Source organism: Ips typographus, linkage group LG5 (assembly GCF_016097725.1).
Source record: "Ips typographus isolate SLU linkage group LG5, UJ_Ityp_2.0, whole genome shotgun sequence".
Lineage (NCBI taxonomy): Eukaryota > Metazoa > Arthropoda > Insecta > Coleoptera > Curculionidae > Ips > Ips typographus.
Window position 1 is genome coordinate 804,884 of NC_138426.1, and position 16,596 is coordinate 821,479.

The window sequence follows — 16,596 nt, forward strand, 5'->3', positions numbered from 1 at the left end:
TGATTTTTCAAAAAAACACATCTATTAAGCATTTTATACTTTCATGTCATTGGTGAGTGAGTTTTGACATTTAAGACAGCTGTCACGTGATGTAAGAAAGTCTAAAAGTGTTTCAGTGTTTCTGAATGTTAGAACTGTCGAATTTGACTCCATGGAGCTGTAAACTCAACTTACAGTGCATTTCCTCCAAGAAACACTTCTATTTAGCATTTCATACCTTCAGGTCACTAGTGAGTGAGTTTTGACAGTTACGACAGTTGTCACGTGACATAAAAAAGTATAAAAGTGTTTCTTAACGTCAGAACTATCAAGTTTGGCTCCATGGAGCTGTAAATACTACTTACAGTGTGATTTTTCTAAAAAACACATCTATTTAGCATTTTATACTCTCAGGTGACTGAGACACGCACTGGTGAGTTAGTTTTGACAGTTACGACAGCTGTCACATGACGTAAGAAAAGTCAAAAGTGTTTCTTAACGTCAAAACTGTCAAATTTGACTCCCTGGAGATGTAAACTCAACTTACAGTGCAATTTCTCAAAAAAACACATCCATATAGCATTTCATACCTTCAGGCCTTCAGGTCACTGGTGAGTGACTTTTGACAGTTACGACAGCTGTCACGTGACGTAAGAAAAGTATTAAAATGTTCCTTAACGTCAAAACTGTCAATTTTAGCTTCATGGAGCTGTAAAGGCTACATACAGTGTGGTTCTTCTGGGAAACACATTTAATAATTTCCAAATAGTGCATTCTCTGAATTGTTGCTTTTGATGTTCGTCTTTTCTTCATTATTATGTTATATTCTCCAAAAATCCTTAAATTTTCTTCATATTTTTACCAAAAATTAATTTCTTTTCTATTCCTAAGTACAGTCATCATACTTCGACTAATGTATTCGATTTTTTAACAGACAAATGGCAGTAATGGACTTCCAAAACTAGTTATTTATACATCAGGAGAATGCCATTATTCCATATTTAAGTTTGCCGTTCTACTAGGAATAGGGGAAGCAAACGTTGTTTCCGTCAAAACCAATGAGGTGGGAGAAATGGATCCCCACGACCTGGAAAACAATATTTTGGACACTCTGGGAAATGGAGAGGTTCCATTGATGGTCGTAGCCACATTAGGTTAATTGAGTTATGAATAAGAGGAGTTTTGGTGTTTTTTTGAATTTTTAAGGAATTTTCTGAAATTTTTGAAACCACAAGAAAGGGCATTTTCTCGGAAACCAAAAGTCGAAAAATTCAGTTCCTTTGAAGAAATTTTGAACAAAAACCTGAATTTTTGAAATTTCCTGGACCTTTACATAACCTTCCTAAGCACAAAAAGGACATTTGGGACCCAAAGGTCGGAAAATTCTGAAAAACATTCTGAAAGTACTAAAACAGTCCCTTCATTTTTCTACTAGGCGATTATTATTGCAGGTACAACTGTTCGTGGAGCTTTTGATCCTTTGAACGACATCTCAGCATTATGTAAAAAATACAACATTTGGCTACACGCAGATGGAGCTTGGGGTGGTGGATTGCTGTTTTCGCAAAAACATCGGTATAGAACAAAGCAATTCCCTTGAACTTTATTTAATTAAAACCCTCCATTACTGGTGCGTTTAGCTCAAAGTTAAATGGAGTGGAAAATGCAGATTCCCTTGTAATCAACCCGCATAAGTTGTTGGCCGTACCACAACAATGCTCCATGCTTCTTGTCCGTGACCCGGACATTTTGCAACGTTGCCATTCCCACGGGGCTGAATATCTGTTCCAGAGGGACAAATACTACGATTCCAGCTACGATTTGGGTGACAAATACCTCCAATGTGGCAGGAAATGTGACGTTTTCAAATTTTGGTTGATGTGGAAAGCCAAGGTAAGATTTTTCTTTAATAATCAAATGTCACATTAAAAATAAATTAATCCAAATCCACCACCAAATTGCAACTTAATATCTTTAGCCGTTTTCGAGATAAAAGCAAATAAACCACCAAAATGTTTTTCCAGGTGTCACGCCCTCTAACGGCGTTGGTTGTTTGGCTACATCCTCATATTTTTAGGGTTTCTGCAAGCTCATACGAAGAACTATCAAACAGTTCATCTGTCATTCTGACATATCTGTCAAAATAACCGTTAAATTCGAGCCAAAAACACAATAAAACTATGAAACACTTGAAAGTTAGCCAACCAAATAAACTGCAAATTAAAATGAATTCATGGGCCAATTGTAGTAAATATGACAATTTTGACGTATTAGTGTAAGCTTAAAATACTATTTGAGCTGTCAGAACAGTGACAAATGTCAAAATGTGCACAATGAAGCTCTGCAATAATAGTAAGCTAAACTTGAAACAAAATTGATTCAACCAATATTGATTATTGTATTTCACAGGTTTATGGGTCAGATTTGTGACGTAGATTAATCTGTCACTAAAAAGTGACATCTGTCAAAGTCAACTACAGAAAACTATAAAATACTGCCTCAATGATTGTATTTAAAGATTCATATGGCAATTTGACAGTTGTGTGTATTTAGCACATTGCGTGAATAACACGTGTCATCTTTGACACCGCTTTTCTACCGGACTGTACCAAATTTTGTAGCGTTTTTTCATGTTGTTGGATAGAAAATTTAATGGGGATTCCAAAAATGTACTTAAAATAGTAATTTTCTTACCCCAAGTGGGTTTTACAGGCGATTTTGTCACTGACTGTCCTTTCAAACTGTGCTTCTGGCAGTTCAAAGTTTGACACGTCTCTTTTTTACCTGACTGTACCAAATTTTGTGTTTTTTTAGGTTATTGGATAGGAAATTTAATGAGAATTTCAAAAATTTGCTTAGAACAGTCATCTTCTCACTACAAGTACTTTTACAGGCGATTTTGTCTCTGACTGTCCTTTCAAACTGTGTTTCTGGCAGTTCAAATTTTGACTCCGTATTTCTATCTGCCTGTACCAAATTTTGCACTGTTTTTTCGGGTTATTGAATAAAAAATTTAATAAGGATTTCAAAAATGTGCTTAAAACAGTCAATTTCTTACCCCAAGTGGGTTTTAGAGTCGATTTTGTCCCTGACTGTCCTTTCAAACAAACTTTGTTTCTGGCAGTTCAAAGTTTGACATGTCTCTTTTTTACCTGACTGTACCAAAATTTGTGTTTTTTTAGGTTATTGAATAGGAAATTTAATGAGAATTCCAAAATTGTGCTTAGAACAGTCATATTCTCACTACAAGTGGGTTTTACAGGCGATTTTGTCTCTGACTGTTCTTTCAAACTGTGTTTCTGGAAGTTCAAATTCTGACTCCGCTTTTCTATTTGCCTGTACCAAATTTTGCAGTGTTTTTTCGGGTTATTGAATAAGAAATTTAATGAGGATTTCAAAAATGTGCTTAAAACAGTCAATTTCTTACCCCAAGTGGGTTTTAGAGTCGATTTTGTCCCTGACTGTCCTTTCAAATTTTCTTTCTGGCAGTTCAAAGTTTGACATGTCTCTTTTTTACCTCACTGTACCAAATTTTGTGTTTTTTTTACGTTATTGGATAGGAAATTTAATTAGCATTCTAAAAATGTGCTTCAAACAGTCATTTTCTTACCCCAAGAGAGATTTGCAGGCGATTTTGTTCCTGATTGTTCTTTCAAACTGTGTTTCTGGCAGTTCAAATTTTGACACGTCTCTTTTTTACCTGACTGTACCAAATTTTGTATTTTTTGAGGTTATTGGATAAGTAATTTAATAAGAATTTCAAAAATGTGCTTAGAACAGTCATTTTCTCACTTCAAGTGGGTTTTACAGGCGATTTTGTCCCTGACTGTCCTTTCAGATTGTGTTTCTGGCAGTTCAAAGTTGGACACGTCTCTTTTTTACCTGACTGTACCAAATGTTGTGTTTTTTTTAGGTTATTGGATAGAAAATTTAATGAGAATTCCAAAAATGTGCTTAAAATAGTCATTTTCTTATTTCGAGTGGGTTTGGCAGGCGATTTTATCCTTGGCTCTCTTTTCAAACAATGTTTTTGGCTGTTAAAACTTTGACACCGCTTTTCTACTGGACTGTACCAAATTTTGTATCGTTTTTTCATGTTATTGGAAAAATGTGCTTAGAACAGTCATTTTCTCACTTCAAGTGGGTTTTATAGGCGATTTTGTCACTGACTGTCCTTTCAAACTGTGTTTCTGGCAGTTCAAACTTTAACACGTCTCTTTTTTACCTGACTGTACCAACTCTTGTGTTTTTTAAGGTTATTGAATAGGAAATTTAATGAGAATTCCAAAAATGTGCTTAAAATAGTCATTTTCTTATTTCGAGTGGGTTTGGCAGGCGATTTTATTCTTGGCTCTCTTTTCAAACAATGTTTTTGGCAGTTAAAACTTTGACACCGCTTTTCTACTGGACTGTACCAAATTTGTAGCGTTGTTTCATGTTATTGGACAGGAAATTTAATAAGAATTCAAAAAATGGTCATTTTCTTACCCCAAGTGGGTTTGACAGGCGATTTTGTCACTGACTGTCCTTTCAAAGTGTGTTTCTGGCAGTTCAATCTTTGACACGTCTCGTTTCAAAATGACTGTACCAAATTAAAAAAAAATTAGTAAATTGTTTATCTACCGTTTTTTGAACGATTATTCTATCAATTAAGAATTCTGACTTGTCAACAGTGCTTCTATATTGGGAGTTTTTTTTACAAAACTAGGTTGTTATTATGTTAGTATATTAAATGTAATTGAAGTAGTACGATATGTACACTCTGGAAAACCAGACTTAAATACGTCATCAAAAAAGACAACATATAATGTGTTATGACGTCCTACAAGCTCACTTTAAGGGGGTTTTCGGAATAATTAATCAATGGAGGTAATCTAGGCTAGAATTTAATAATTAAAGGGTAATTAAAACGCAATTTCTTAATGCTGGTGCCACTGGCTGCAGTTTAGCGGTGCAGCAATTAGCTCAAGTGGATTAGTCTTGTGGCAAATGGATTTACGACCATTATTACGCACGGTTTCGATTGAGGTTATGCGAAACTTTTACTTTACGACACATAAACATAGTTGTGAAGTTTCAATTTTCCGTCTCGCACACATTAAGACGTTATAGCTACGTATTAGTCGCAAATAACTCCATTTCGTCCCCTCTAAAACGTTAAACTTCATGCCCTCATTACGTTTTATGAGCCCTCTAAGTTGATATTAATAGTTTTATAAGAGAGGAAACTTAACCGCAGGCAGTCTTAAATTTACTTTCGATTGGAATAGGAAAAAAGGGAACAGAAAAGAGATTCTACCAATAATTTAGGCTTCCATGGATTCGATAAAATTTGGGAATATTCATGAAGACTATTCAAGAAAACGACTTTAATTACTCGTGGTGGACCTTGCTGTATTCTGTAGACGTCGCTTCTCAACGTTGTATGGTCCCTTCTTCTGTAACTTGGCCAATTTTTCTTCCTTCCGAACTGGAGTATGTAATCAGTCCAGGTTACCAGTTTGGAATCCGCTTCTTCCAAACTTGTTCTTTCCTTCAACCTCTTCAGGGGTTTTTTCAACAGGTATTCCTAAGTCATCGTCTCCATGATGATGTGTTTCCATTATTTTCTGTGTCGGGCGCTTTTAGCCTTCCTGACAAGGTCTTGCCTCCATGGCTCGGGGCAAGTAATTTACTTGCAATGTAACCTTTGTTGTTGCCTGTTCCACCATCTTCAGACTAAACTCGTCTCGATTACTCTTGATGACGCTATTCTCCAAGTCCAAATGAAATGTATGTTGCTTCATAAGATCCATTCCCATCAGTACATCATCGGTTATGTTGGATACGTAAACCAAATGATGCTCTCCAAACTTCCCATTCTTCCAGTATCATTAATTTTGCAATGCTTCACAATGTTTGGTTTTAATATGGTGAAACAATCATTTGACAATTTCTTCCAGACAGTTCCAGCTACCTTAAGAACTGAATGATGGTTTTTCAGTCAGCTTTTGCTTCTGATGAACATTGGCTGGGCTTTCCCTTCCATAATTTACTATTCGTTTTGATTGCAGCATTGCAAAAATCGTGTTACTTTGGTAATTTTGATTGTTTTGCCTTTTCTCTTTTCCCATCTTTTCTGGTTCCTTATTCTTCTCGGTTTAAGAGATTGAGGTCGAATGTGTCCTTTCTCTCGACAGTTTCAGCATTCAAAGGTTCGTTCGAACCAGTTTGTTTGATCATTTCGATTGCTTCCTCTATCCAGCATTTCCTTCAGTTCCTTCCCAAAGGATTCCAGTCGAGTTTCCAATTGACGATTTCAAGAAGACGTCTATGTCTCCGTGGTACTTGATCAACTGCTTCAAATTCCAACTCGTAGACAAGGGCATCGTGCAATCCCTTAATCCCATTACAAAAGCTCGAACCGACATTCGCTCTCTAATGTCCTGGGAAGCAGTTACCTGCTGCAAGATTGCTTCTCTGGCTTTGATAGCTGTGGAGCTCTAGGAGCTTGTTTCCAAATCGAATTTCTAAGTGTCGAATCAAGTTCTCATAGTTCTTATATTGGCTTTCATCCAAGGTCTGCAAAACCTCCGCTTCTTTCGTATTCTGTAAATTTGTCAAGAAGTCTTACCATCATAGACTGAAGATTTAATGTTTGAACTGGGAACTAGAGTTGGCTTCAGAGGCATTTCTTCTCAACTATCAACTTCCCTCTGCAAATTCTGTACAGTTCCCTCGACACCTTCTTCTTCCAAAGTTCCTATCCGGTCTTCCATCACGCTTTTCCGTTCACCAATCACATAATTTTACTGGTCCCTTATTTGTCCTTTTATGTCATCTAGCTTACGGTCTTGGCTTGCTTTCTTAGCTTCCAACTTCTCCTTAAACTGCTCTTGACTTACTTCGTACCGATATACATATATCGCGTTAAAACGTTCTTCGACGTCTTCCGATCTTCAGTTGGTCCCTGTTGTAATGATATGCCCTCTCTCCAGCTTTTTCTGGGTCGCCCTCTTTTTCTTCTCCCCTGAGGTGTCCAGTTAAGGATTTGGGTAGCCTTTCTTCTCCCATCCTCTGGACGTGTCCACACCATTTGTATCCCGGTATTTATGAAACAATGATGCGACCAGTAGCAACATACGCCAGTGAAACATGGACATTCACAGTTGACGCGACACAGAGCTCCTAAGAAGGTTTGAGAGAAAAATCCTAGATGGTCCCATTCGACACCCTGCAACCGGCCATTATAAGATGAGAAGCAATGCTGAGCTTGCCCAAATATATCAAGGCCTTGACATCATTCAGGAGATAAAGTCCAGCAGACTAAGATGGGCAGGGCACCTGCAAGGAAGCCAAAACGATCGCCTAATAAAACGGGTATGGCAGAAGGCACCAATAGGAAAAAGACCACTGGGAAGACCCAGGCTCAGATGGAGAGATAACATCATTAAGGATCTGGTTATCCTTGGTGTAGACCAGCAAGAATGGAGGGAGATGACCCAGATTTTGCTTTGTGGGATGTTATGGTATGCCTTTTGTAGGTCCACACATAGTAGGTGTATTTTCTGCCTGAAATGCTGTTTTCTTATTTATCGCCTGGGTGAGACAGAAGAGGTGGTCCACTGTAGATCTTCCCGCTCTGAAGCCGGCTTGTTCTTCAGCTTCAAAGTCGCTGTATTCATTTTCGATTTTCTCAGTAAGTATTTTTTCGTATACTCGAGCCACTGAGCATTGTACTGATATGCCTCTGTAGTTGTCGCATTCTTCTCTGCTTTCCTTCTTGTGGATCGTCGACATGGAAGATGTTTTCCATTCATCAGGTACTTTCGCTCCGTTGATGCAGTTTTAAAATGTTGTTGAAAAAGTTGGTCGGTCCCGTACTTAAATAGCTCAGGCGGTATATTCCAGGGTCCAGCACTTACTTGGTTTGCTTTCAATTCGTCAAACTTGCTATTCTGGCCTGCTATCATTTCTTATAACATGCGGTCTTGGCTTGTTTGCATTAGCTTCATCATCTCCATAAGCTGTTTTATCTCCTCGTCCATTTTTGCGCTTTGTTGCGCAACGGTCCACTTCTTCCAGGTTGGTCGGTTTCTTCTTTCCTCGTAGTCTTTCTGGATCTCCTATCCCACTTCTGACACCAAATGTACCGTTTTTTCCACAAAAACACCACTCGACACTTTCAACTTGCACTGTGTTGGATTTTGACGGTTTACAGTTGACTGACAGATCAAATGTTCTGTTAAGATGACACGGATATGTCAGAACTGTCATATATGTTACCATAGAAGTATAAATTCATTATAATATGCAGTTTACATTACAGTGTTTTTGATAGTTTTATTGTCATTTTGGTTAGATTTTGACTCACTTATACCTCAAAGCTGTCACATGTATAATCATTGACCTGTAAATTTATTTCAATGTAGAGATTATGTGAGTTGTTAAATTTTAAGTGATTTTTACCAAATTTGACAGTTGTCGGTGTAAATACAGATCAAATTCCATGTCAAACTATTTTACACAAATTTTTTTGCACACAAATTAATTTTCTTTTAAATATCTACTTTGTGCTTGAAACCCTCCTAGTTCAGTAATTTTGACAGATACAGAACAATTGCTGTCATTATCTCAAAAACACATAATTAAATTAAAAACTCTGTGATGGTTTTTAATGTAATTTCAGGGTTCATCAGGATTCGCCCAACATATAGACAAACTGATGAATTTGGCCAAGTATTTCGAGAAACAAATTGTCAGTAGACCAGAGTTTTTCCTAGTGTCACAAAGGCAATACATTAACGTTTGTTTCTGGTATCTACCGAGATATTTGAGAGGAAAAGCCAATATTTCAGACTATCACACTCAACTGCATAAGGTAAGACCTGGATAATATATTAACAAAAAAATTGTTATTAAATTACATAAATAATTGTTTTCATTCACTTTTTACAAACCAGATAGAATTAAAAGTTTATTTAGTTAAAAACTTAACTAATTATTCATCTATTCTTGTTTAAGATTTATAACTTTAAATTTCTTCCCTAAAAGAAGATTTTTTAAGTGATTTATGTTGAAATTGTCTGAAAAGCTGAAATACAAGAGACTGGGTAATGGAAGCTATTTACAATGAAATGGGTTTAAAAATTCATTTAAAAAACTTTTCACAAAAAAAAAATTATTAATCTCCTCTTTTCTTTTGAGGGTTGGAAGCCAATTATGTTTGAGGTTTGAACTTTTTCTTTCTTTTTGTCATTTTTTTTTAATTTTTTTTTTAATTCTTATTATTTACTAATATGTATTGCTTTCATTATTGTGGTTTTGTATACCTGTAACTGGCGTATAAGGGAACTTGGATTTATTGATTGTAAAAGTATAAAATAGTTATTTTAAAACTTGTGGCGCCATCTAGCAGTTAACGCCTTTTGCTGGGTAAAATCGATGAAGTTTGCTGATTTTAATAGTCTTTGCTCTAAGAAGGTTTCGATATTTGTCAGTAGATGGCACAACTCTTACGCACCGATGGATTATTAATTTAATATTTATTAATTTATATTAATATTAATTTTAGATCGGAAAGTTAATTTAAATAAAATAAATTCAGTAAATCAAAACATTGTGCCTAATTTGTGATTGGTCAAGAAAAAGCAGCAAGCTGAAAGCTGCTTTTTTTGACCAATCACAAACCACCCACTGTGCTGAGATTTAGCATAAATTTGGTAAATTTTAACATCACTAAGGGTATACAGGGTGGCCCAGTTTTAAATGTCAGTAATTTATCATTCGATAGCCCATCAAAAAATAAATTGACAACTGTCAGACAGACAAATCTGGTCGACTGTGAGATTTACGATTTAATTTCTGACACTTAATATAGTAAAAAAAAAACAGAATTTTTGGACTAATTTTTACTGGCGTTCAATTTTTTAGACTATTAACAGTGTAAAACTGAACATTCAAGACTTGTGAGAGTACAAATTTCAAATTTGTACTGAATAGTCTAAAAACGTGTTATTTACTACTAGGAATAGTTTTAAAATTCGTTTTTTTCAGACTGCAATCCATTGTCGAGTGTCTGAAACTCGATTTCAGGCTTTTAACAGCCCGGAAATCAAGACAAAGATTGCATGGCGCATTAAACTAATTTTTCACTACTAAAAATAGTCTAAAAGTTGACTTTTAAAGCTAGAAATGACTTTACTAACACTAAAGTGAGTCAAAAAGTTTATTTTTAGGGCTTTCTGAATTAAAACAGGTCTAAAATTCAATTAAAGACTGGTAACAGTCCAAATAAAATTTTCGAACAAATTCAATACTAAAAAGTAGTGTTCAACACTAATATCGTAGAATTTAGTGCCAAAATTGTTTACTTTCATTAATGAACAGTCTGAAACTTAACTTTTACTATTATAAATAGTTTTAAACTCGATTTTTCAGTCTTAAAGCACTAAAAACAGTCAGAATTTCTTAGAAATGCCTCCATTTGTTGCAACGATGGGTGTAGAAGTCAATTTAATAGTGAAGAAGTTTGAAATGACATTTTCAAGACTATGGACAGTGTACAAATTAGCTTTTAGGAGTGATAAGTCAAAAACTTTATAAAGATACTCTTGAAACTCGATTTTTCAGTCTTAAAGCACTAAAAACAGTCCGAGTTTCGAAGAAATGCTTCAATTTGTTGCAGCGATGAGTGTAGAAGTCAATTTAATAGTGAGGAAGTTTGAAATGACGTTTTCAAGACTATGGACAGTGTACAAATTGACTTTTAGGAGTAATAAGTCAAAAAAATTTGTGAAGATACTCTGGAAACTCGATTTTTCAGTCTTAAAGCACTAAAAACAGTCAGAATTTCTTAGAAATGCTTCAATTTGTTGCACCGGTGAGTGTAGAAGTCAATTTAATAGTGAAAAAGTTTTAAATGACGTTTTCATGACTATGGACAGTGTACAAATTGGCTTTCAGGCCTGATAAGTCAAAAACTTCGTGAAGATAGTCTTGAAACCCGCTTTTTCAAGCAGAAAGCTGTTCTGCAGCACTAAAAATAGTCCAGAGTTTTAAGAAAATGAAAAGCCAAGCAAAAAAACTTGAAAAACATGAATCTAATGTCAATATCCTGTATTTAAGACTATTTTCAAAGTTGTAAATGATATTTTCAAGACTATGGACAGTGTACAAATTGGCTTTTAGGAGTGATAAGTTAAAAACTTTATAAAGATACTCTTGAAACTCGATTTTTCAGTCTTAAAGCACTAAAAACAGACAGAATTTCTTAGAAATGCTTCAATTTGTTGTAGCGATGAGTGTAGAAGTCAATTTAATAGTGAAGAAGTTTGAAATGACATTTTCAAGACTATGGACTTTGTACAAATTGGCTTTTAGGAGTGATAAGTCAAAAACTTTGTGAAGATACTCTTGAAACTCGATTTTTCAGTCTTAAAGCACTAAAAACAGTCCGAGTTTTGTAGAAATGCTTCAATTTGTTGCAGCGATGAGTGTAGAAGTCAATTTAATAGTGAAGAAATTTTAAATGATATTTTCAAGACTATGGACAGTGTACAAATTGGCTTTTAGAAGTGATAAGTCAAAAACTTTGTGAAGATAGTTTTGAAACTCGATTTTTCAACCTTAAAGCAGTAAAAACAGTCAGAATTTCTTAGAAATGCTTCCATTTGTTGCAACGATGAGCGTAGAAGTCAATTTAATAGTGAAGAAGTTTGAAATGACATTTTCAAGACTATGGACTTTGTACAAATTGGCTTTTAGGAGTGATAAGTCAAAAACTTTATAAAGATACTCTTGAAACTCGATTTTTCAGTCTTAAAGCACTAAAAACAGACAGAATTTCTTAGAAATGCTTCAATTTGTTGCACCGGTGAGTCTAGAAGTCAATTTAATAGTGAAGAAGTTTTAAATGACGTTTTCATGACTATGGACAGTGTACAAATTGGCTTTCAGGCCTGATAAGTCAAAAACTTCGTGAAGATAGTCTTGAAACCCGCTTTTTCAAGCAGAAAGCTGTTCTGCAGCACTAAAAATAGTCCAGAGTTTTAAGAAAATGAAAAGCCAAGCAAAAAAACTTGAAAAACATGAATCTAATGTCAATATCCTGTATTTAAGACTATTTTCAAAGTTGTAAATGATATTTTCAAGACTATGGACAGTGTACAAATTGGCTTTTAGGAGTGATAAGTTAAAAACTTTATAAAGATACTCTTGAAACTCGATTTTTCAGTCTTAAAGCACTAAAAACAGACAGAATTTCTTAGAAATGCTTCAATTTGTTGTAGCGATGAGTGTAGAAGTCAATTTAATAGTGAAGAAGTTTGAAATGACATTTTCAAGACTATGGACAGTGTACAAATTGGCTTTTAGAAGTGATAAGTCAAAAACTTTGTGAAGATACTCTTGAAACTCGATTTTTCAGTCTTAAAGCACTAAAAACAGTCCGAGTTTTGTAGAAATGCTTCAATTTGATGCAGCGATGAGTGTAGAAGTCAATTTAATAGTGAAGAAATTTTAAATGATATTTTCAAGACTATGGACAGTGTACAAATTGGCTTTTAGAAGTGATAAGTCAAAAACTTTGTGAAGATAGTTTTGAAACTCGATTTTTCAACCTTAAAGCAGTAAAAACAGTCAGAATTTCTTAGAAATGTTTCAATTTGTTGCACCGGTGAGTGTAGAAGTCAATTTAATAGTGAACAAGTTTGAAATGACATGTTCAAGACTATGGACAGTGTACAAATTGGCTTTTAGGAGTAATAAGTCAAAAAAACTTGTGAAGATACTCTGGAAACTCGATTTTTCAGTCTTAAAGCACTAAAAACAGTCCGAGTTTTGTAGAAATGCTTCAATTTGTTGCAGCGATGAGTGTAGAAGTCAATTTAATAGTGAAGAAATTTTAAATGATATTTTCAAGACTATGGACAGTGTACAAATTGGCTTTTAGAAGTGATAAGTCAAAAACTTTGTGAAGATAGTTTTGAAACTCGATTTTTCAACCTTAAAGCAGTAAAAACAGTCAGAATTTCTTAGAAATGCTTCCATTTGTTGCAACGATGAGCGTAGAAGTCAATTTAATAGTGAAGAAGTTTGAAATGACATTTTCAAGACTATGGACTTTGTACAAATTGGCTTTTAGGAGTGATAAGTCAAAAACTTTATAAAGATACTCTTGAAACTCGATTTTTCAGTCTTAAAGCACTAAAAACAGACAGAATTTCTTAGAAATGCTTCAATTTGTTGCACCGGTGAGTCTAGAAGTCAATTTAATAGTGAAGAAGTTTTAAATGACGTTTTCATTACTATGGACAGTGTACAAATTGGCTTTCAGGCCTGATAAGTCAAAAACTTCGTGAAGATAGTCTTGAAACCCGCTTTTTCAAGCAGAAAGCTGTTCTACAGCCCTAAAAATAGTCCAGAGTTTTAAGAAAATGAAAAGCAAAGCAAAAAAACTTGAAAAGTTAGTTTTCAAATCAATTTTCATGAATCTAATGTCAATATCCTGTATTTAAGACTATTTTCAATACTAAAATATTGAAATATGTTTTCAAATTAAGCAAACTTATAGTAACTATAGTTGTAAAAGCTAAAATTGATAAATACACGACACGTGACGTTGATATTGCAATTCTGAGAGTGTAACGAAGTAAAGAATAACTGAGACCTGTCAAAATCAGTCATGTGACTTTTAAGATTTAATCTAAATGTTGAAAAATTAGTAAATTAAATTTAGATTGTTGTAAAAGCTAAATTTGTGTAATACACGTCACGTGACGTTGATATTGCAGTTCTGAGCTTGCAACGCTGTAAAGGCTAGTTGTCACCTGTCAAAATCAATCACGTGACTTTCAAAATTCAGTTTGGTCGTTGAAAATGTGGTAAATTTACATTTAAACAGTTGCAAAAGTTAAAACTATAATAGACATATGTGACGCGACTTTGAAAATCTAGTTTTTAGCTTGCAGCGCTGTAAAGGCTAGATGACACTTTTCAAAACCGTCACGTGACCATAACAAAAAGTTAAAACGAATAGAGTCTATTTCTAGAAATTTTGCTTTTTGTAAATAATTGAAGTAACCAACCTTTGACATCTAATGTGATCGATTTACGCAAAAACACCTAATTTGACAGATTTTTTCTTCTGAGCAAACTTGTTCTCTCTTTTGAACGACTGTAACTTTTTTATTTGAACTCTTATAGATATCACTAAAACGCCATTAGAAAAAGGATAAAAAATACTACAAAATGAACTAAAACACCTTCCAAATGCTTCTAAAGTAGTCAAAAAGGGTTTTAAAACATTACAGAAACTTCTAAAGCAATCGAAAGCCGATATAACGCATAACTAACATATTGTTCATTTCAGGTGGCGCCACAAATCAAAGCTGTAATGATCAAGCATGGATCAGTAATGCTCAACTATCAACCATTAAAAACCCTACCAAACTTCTTCAGATTTGTATCCCAAAATTCCTCCTTGACCGAAATGGACGTAGACTACATCCTGGATCATATCGCTGAAATTGGGGATGCTCTGTTCAAGTGATTTTTTTTTTTTAATTTATTTATCCATATAAGTATTGAAATAAATTTTTACGATAAAATGATAAAAGATGTCTCACCTCTATCTGTCCCGGAACGAGCGATAAAACTTTTAGTGCTTAAGTTTTAGGGAGGAAAATGTGATCGTAAAAGTGATCGTTAATATTAAAATATTTAAAAGTTTTGTGTTGCAGAAATTTATTATTATTTTTAGAGGAATTATTGTTGTTTAAATTGAGCAAGATACTTGTGTGTTCAGTAATAAAATTTCTTTACTAATTTTTATTAAAAAGTGTAAAGCAGTTGTGGCAGATTACCAACCACACAGTATTTCTAATATTTACTGTTGCAACAATTTTGTTAATAAACGTTACTAACCATACATACAGAGTGGCCTAAATGTGACAAAAACCCTAAATTATAAACAAAAAACCAAAACATTGAAACTTCAAAACACTGTAAGAGTGTAAGTACGAGCTACAAAAGAAAAAAAGGCTAAGTATTAATTATTTATATTATCTCTTAATTATATCTATTATCTTTATAGTCTATCTAGTATAGATACTCTCAAATACAATTTTTATTTATTTAAAACAACAGGTTATCCTATTCTAAAAAAAAGAACTTGTTGAGAGTTCAGTAAAAAACTAAAAACAAATCCAGTCTGTGCTTGCTATTAAAAAAGTCAATTTGGAGACACAAAATGGATGGCAATGGAGAAAATTGGCAAGTTTGGGGCCCACATAACCTAAAACTACCTTTCAGTGCATAAAAATCGGTAAGCTTAGTGTGAAATGTCGGAATTTGTAGCTTATTTACAAAAAAAAAGGTTTTTTTCTAATTTAAAAAGACCCCTATATAGAACTATAGCAATGATTTCTCATCCAAGCAAGGTCATGCTCAGTATCCTGTTGCAGAGACTTAGAAATTTTTTAGAATGGCAAATACCACAAGAATAGGTCGGTTTTGTGAGGGGAAAGGGTACCAGAGACCAGATTATGAATGTACGGCAAATCATTGAAAAAACAAGAGAATCTAGCAAAACTGCATACTTGTATTTCTTGGATTACAGCAAGGCTTTTGATTGTGTCAACTGGAGACGACTTTGGGATGTCCTGTCGCAGATGGGGACTCTGATTCACCTACTAAAAGAACTATATAACAATAACATAACACTAATGAAGGTGGATGGAAGAACCTCTGAACCTTTCAACGTGGAACGTGGTGTAGGACAGGATTGTGTTCTGTCACCCTTATTGTTTAACCTATATGGAGAATATATCCTAAGGAAAGCCTTGGACGGCTGGGAAGGAGGAGTTGTCATAGGTGGCATCAGAAGGATGGATAATGTCCGCTACGCTGATGACACCACACTTATCGCCAAAGATGAGCAGGAAATGTCGAGTCTTATGGAGAGAGTGAGCTTGGAGTTCGGTCTACAACTGAACCGTCAGAAAACGAAACTTATGTTAATAGATCGCACGCACAGCATGGAAGAAATGCCAAGATGTCGAGAACGTGGAGGAAATAACTTATCTAGGTGCCCACATCAGCAGAAATGGCGGATCTAGCCAAGAAATCAGAAGAAGGATAGCTCTTGCCAAAAGGGCCATGACCAAACTCAGCAAAATTTATAAAGATCGGCGTATAATAACCACAACAAAATGCAAACTAGTAAAAACCCTCGTTTTTCCAACACAGCAGAATCCTGGACCTTAAAAGTCACAGACATCGCCAAGTTGGAAGCGTTTGAGATGTGTATCTGGAGAAGACTACTGAGGATTCCCTGGACAGACCGCAGAACTAACGGATCCATACTCGAAGAACTTAACATCCAAATCAGATTGTCAACTAAAATCAAACGACTGATTCTCAGGTATTTTGGACATGTCAGCAAGAGGAAAGATGACAATCTCGAGAAACTTATGGTCCAAGGGAAGGTAGAGGAAACACGACCTAGAGGACGTTCTTCAAAACGATGGCTGGACCAGGTGAAGCAGTTTACAGGAAAATCCATTCCAGGACAGCATTTGAAGCACGTCGGATAGAGAGGAATGGAGAGAAACTGCTAAAAACACAATATGAGACTGA

General features: G+C 34.9%; 2 protein-coding genes across 3 annotated transcripts in view; both read left to right on the plus strand.

The window, feature by feature from the left end:
• Positions 1 to 14,887, plus strand: part of LOC145729203 (glutamate decarboxylase 1-like) — a 122,709-nt gene extending 107,822 nt beyond the window's left edge. For both annotated transcript variants that reach the window (XM_081979873.1, XM_081979872.1), the window contains exons 3-7: positions 914 to 1,133; positions 1,431 to 1,554; positions 1,620 to 1,872; positions 8,648 to 8,839; positions 14,330 to 14,887. In XM_081979873.1, the coding sequence (XP_081835999.1) occupies positions 914 to 1,133; positions 1,431 to 1,554; positions 1,620 to 1,872; positions 8,648 to 8,839; positions 14,330 to 14,509 (969 nt within the window). In that variant the 3' untranslated portion in view covers positions 14,510 to 14,887. The remainder of the gene's footprint in view (positions 1 to 913; positions 1,134 to 1,430; positions 1,555 to 1,619; positions 1,873 to 8,647; positions 8,840 to 14,329) is intronic.
• A 796-nt stretch (positions 14,888 to 15,683) lies between these two features.
• On the plus strand, positions 15,684 to 16,553 carry LOC145729261 (uncharacterized). The gene is made up of 3 exons (XM_081979944.1): positions 15,684 to 15,923; positions 15,982 to 16,150; positions 16,207 to 16,553. Exons 1-3 carry the CDS (start codon positions 15,684 to 15,686, stop codon positions 16,551 to 16,553), a joined length of 756 nt encoding a protein of 251 aa, XP_081836070.1.
• Positions 16,554 to 16,596: the final 43 nt, after the last annotated feature.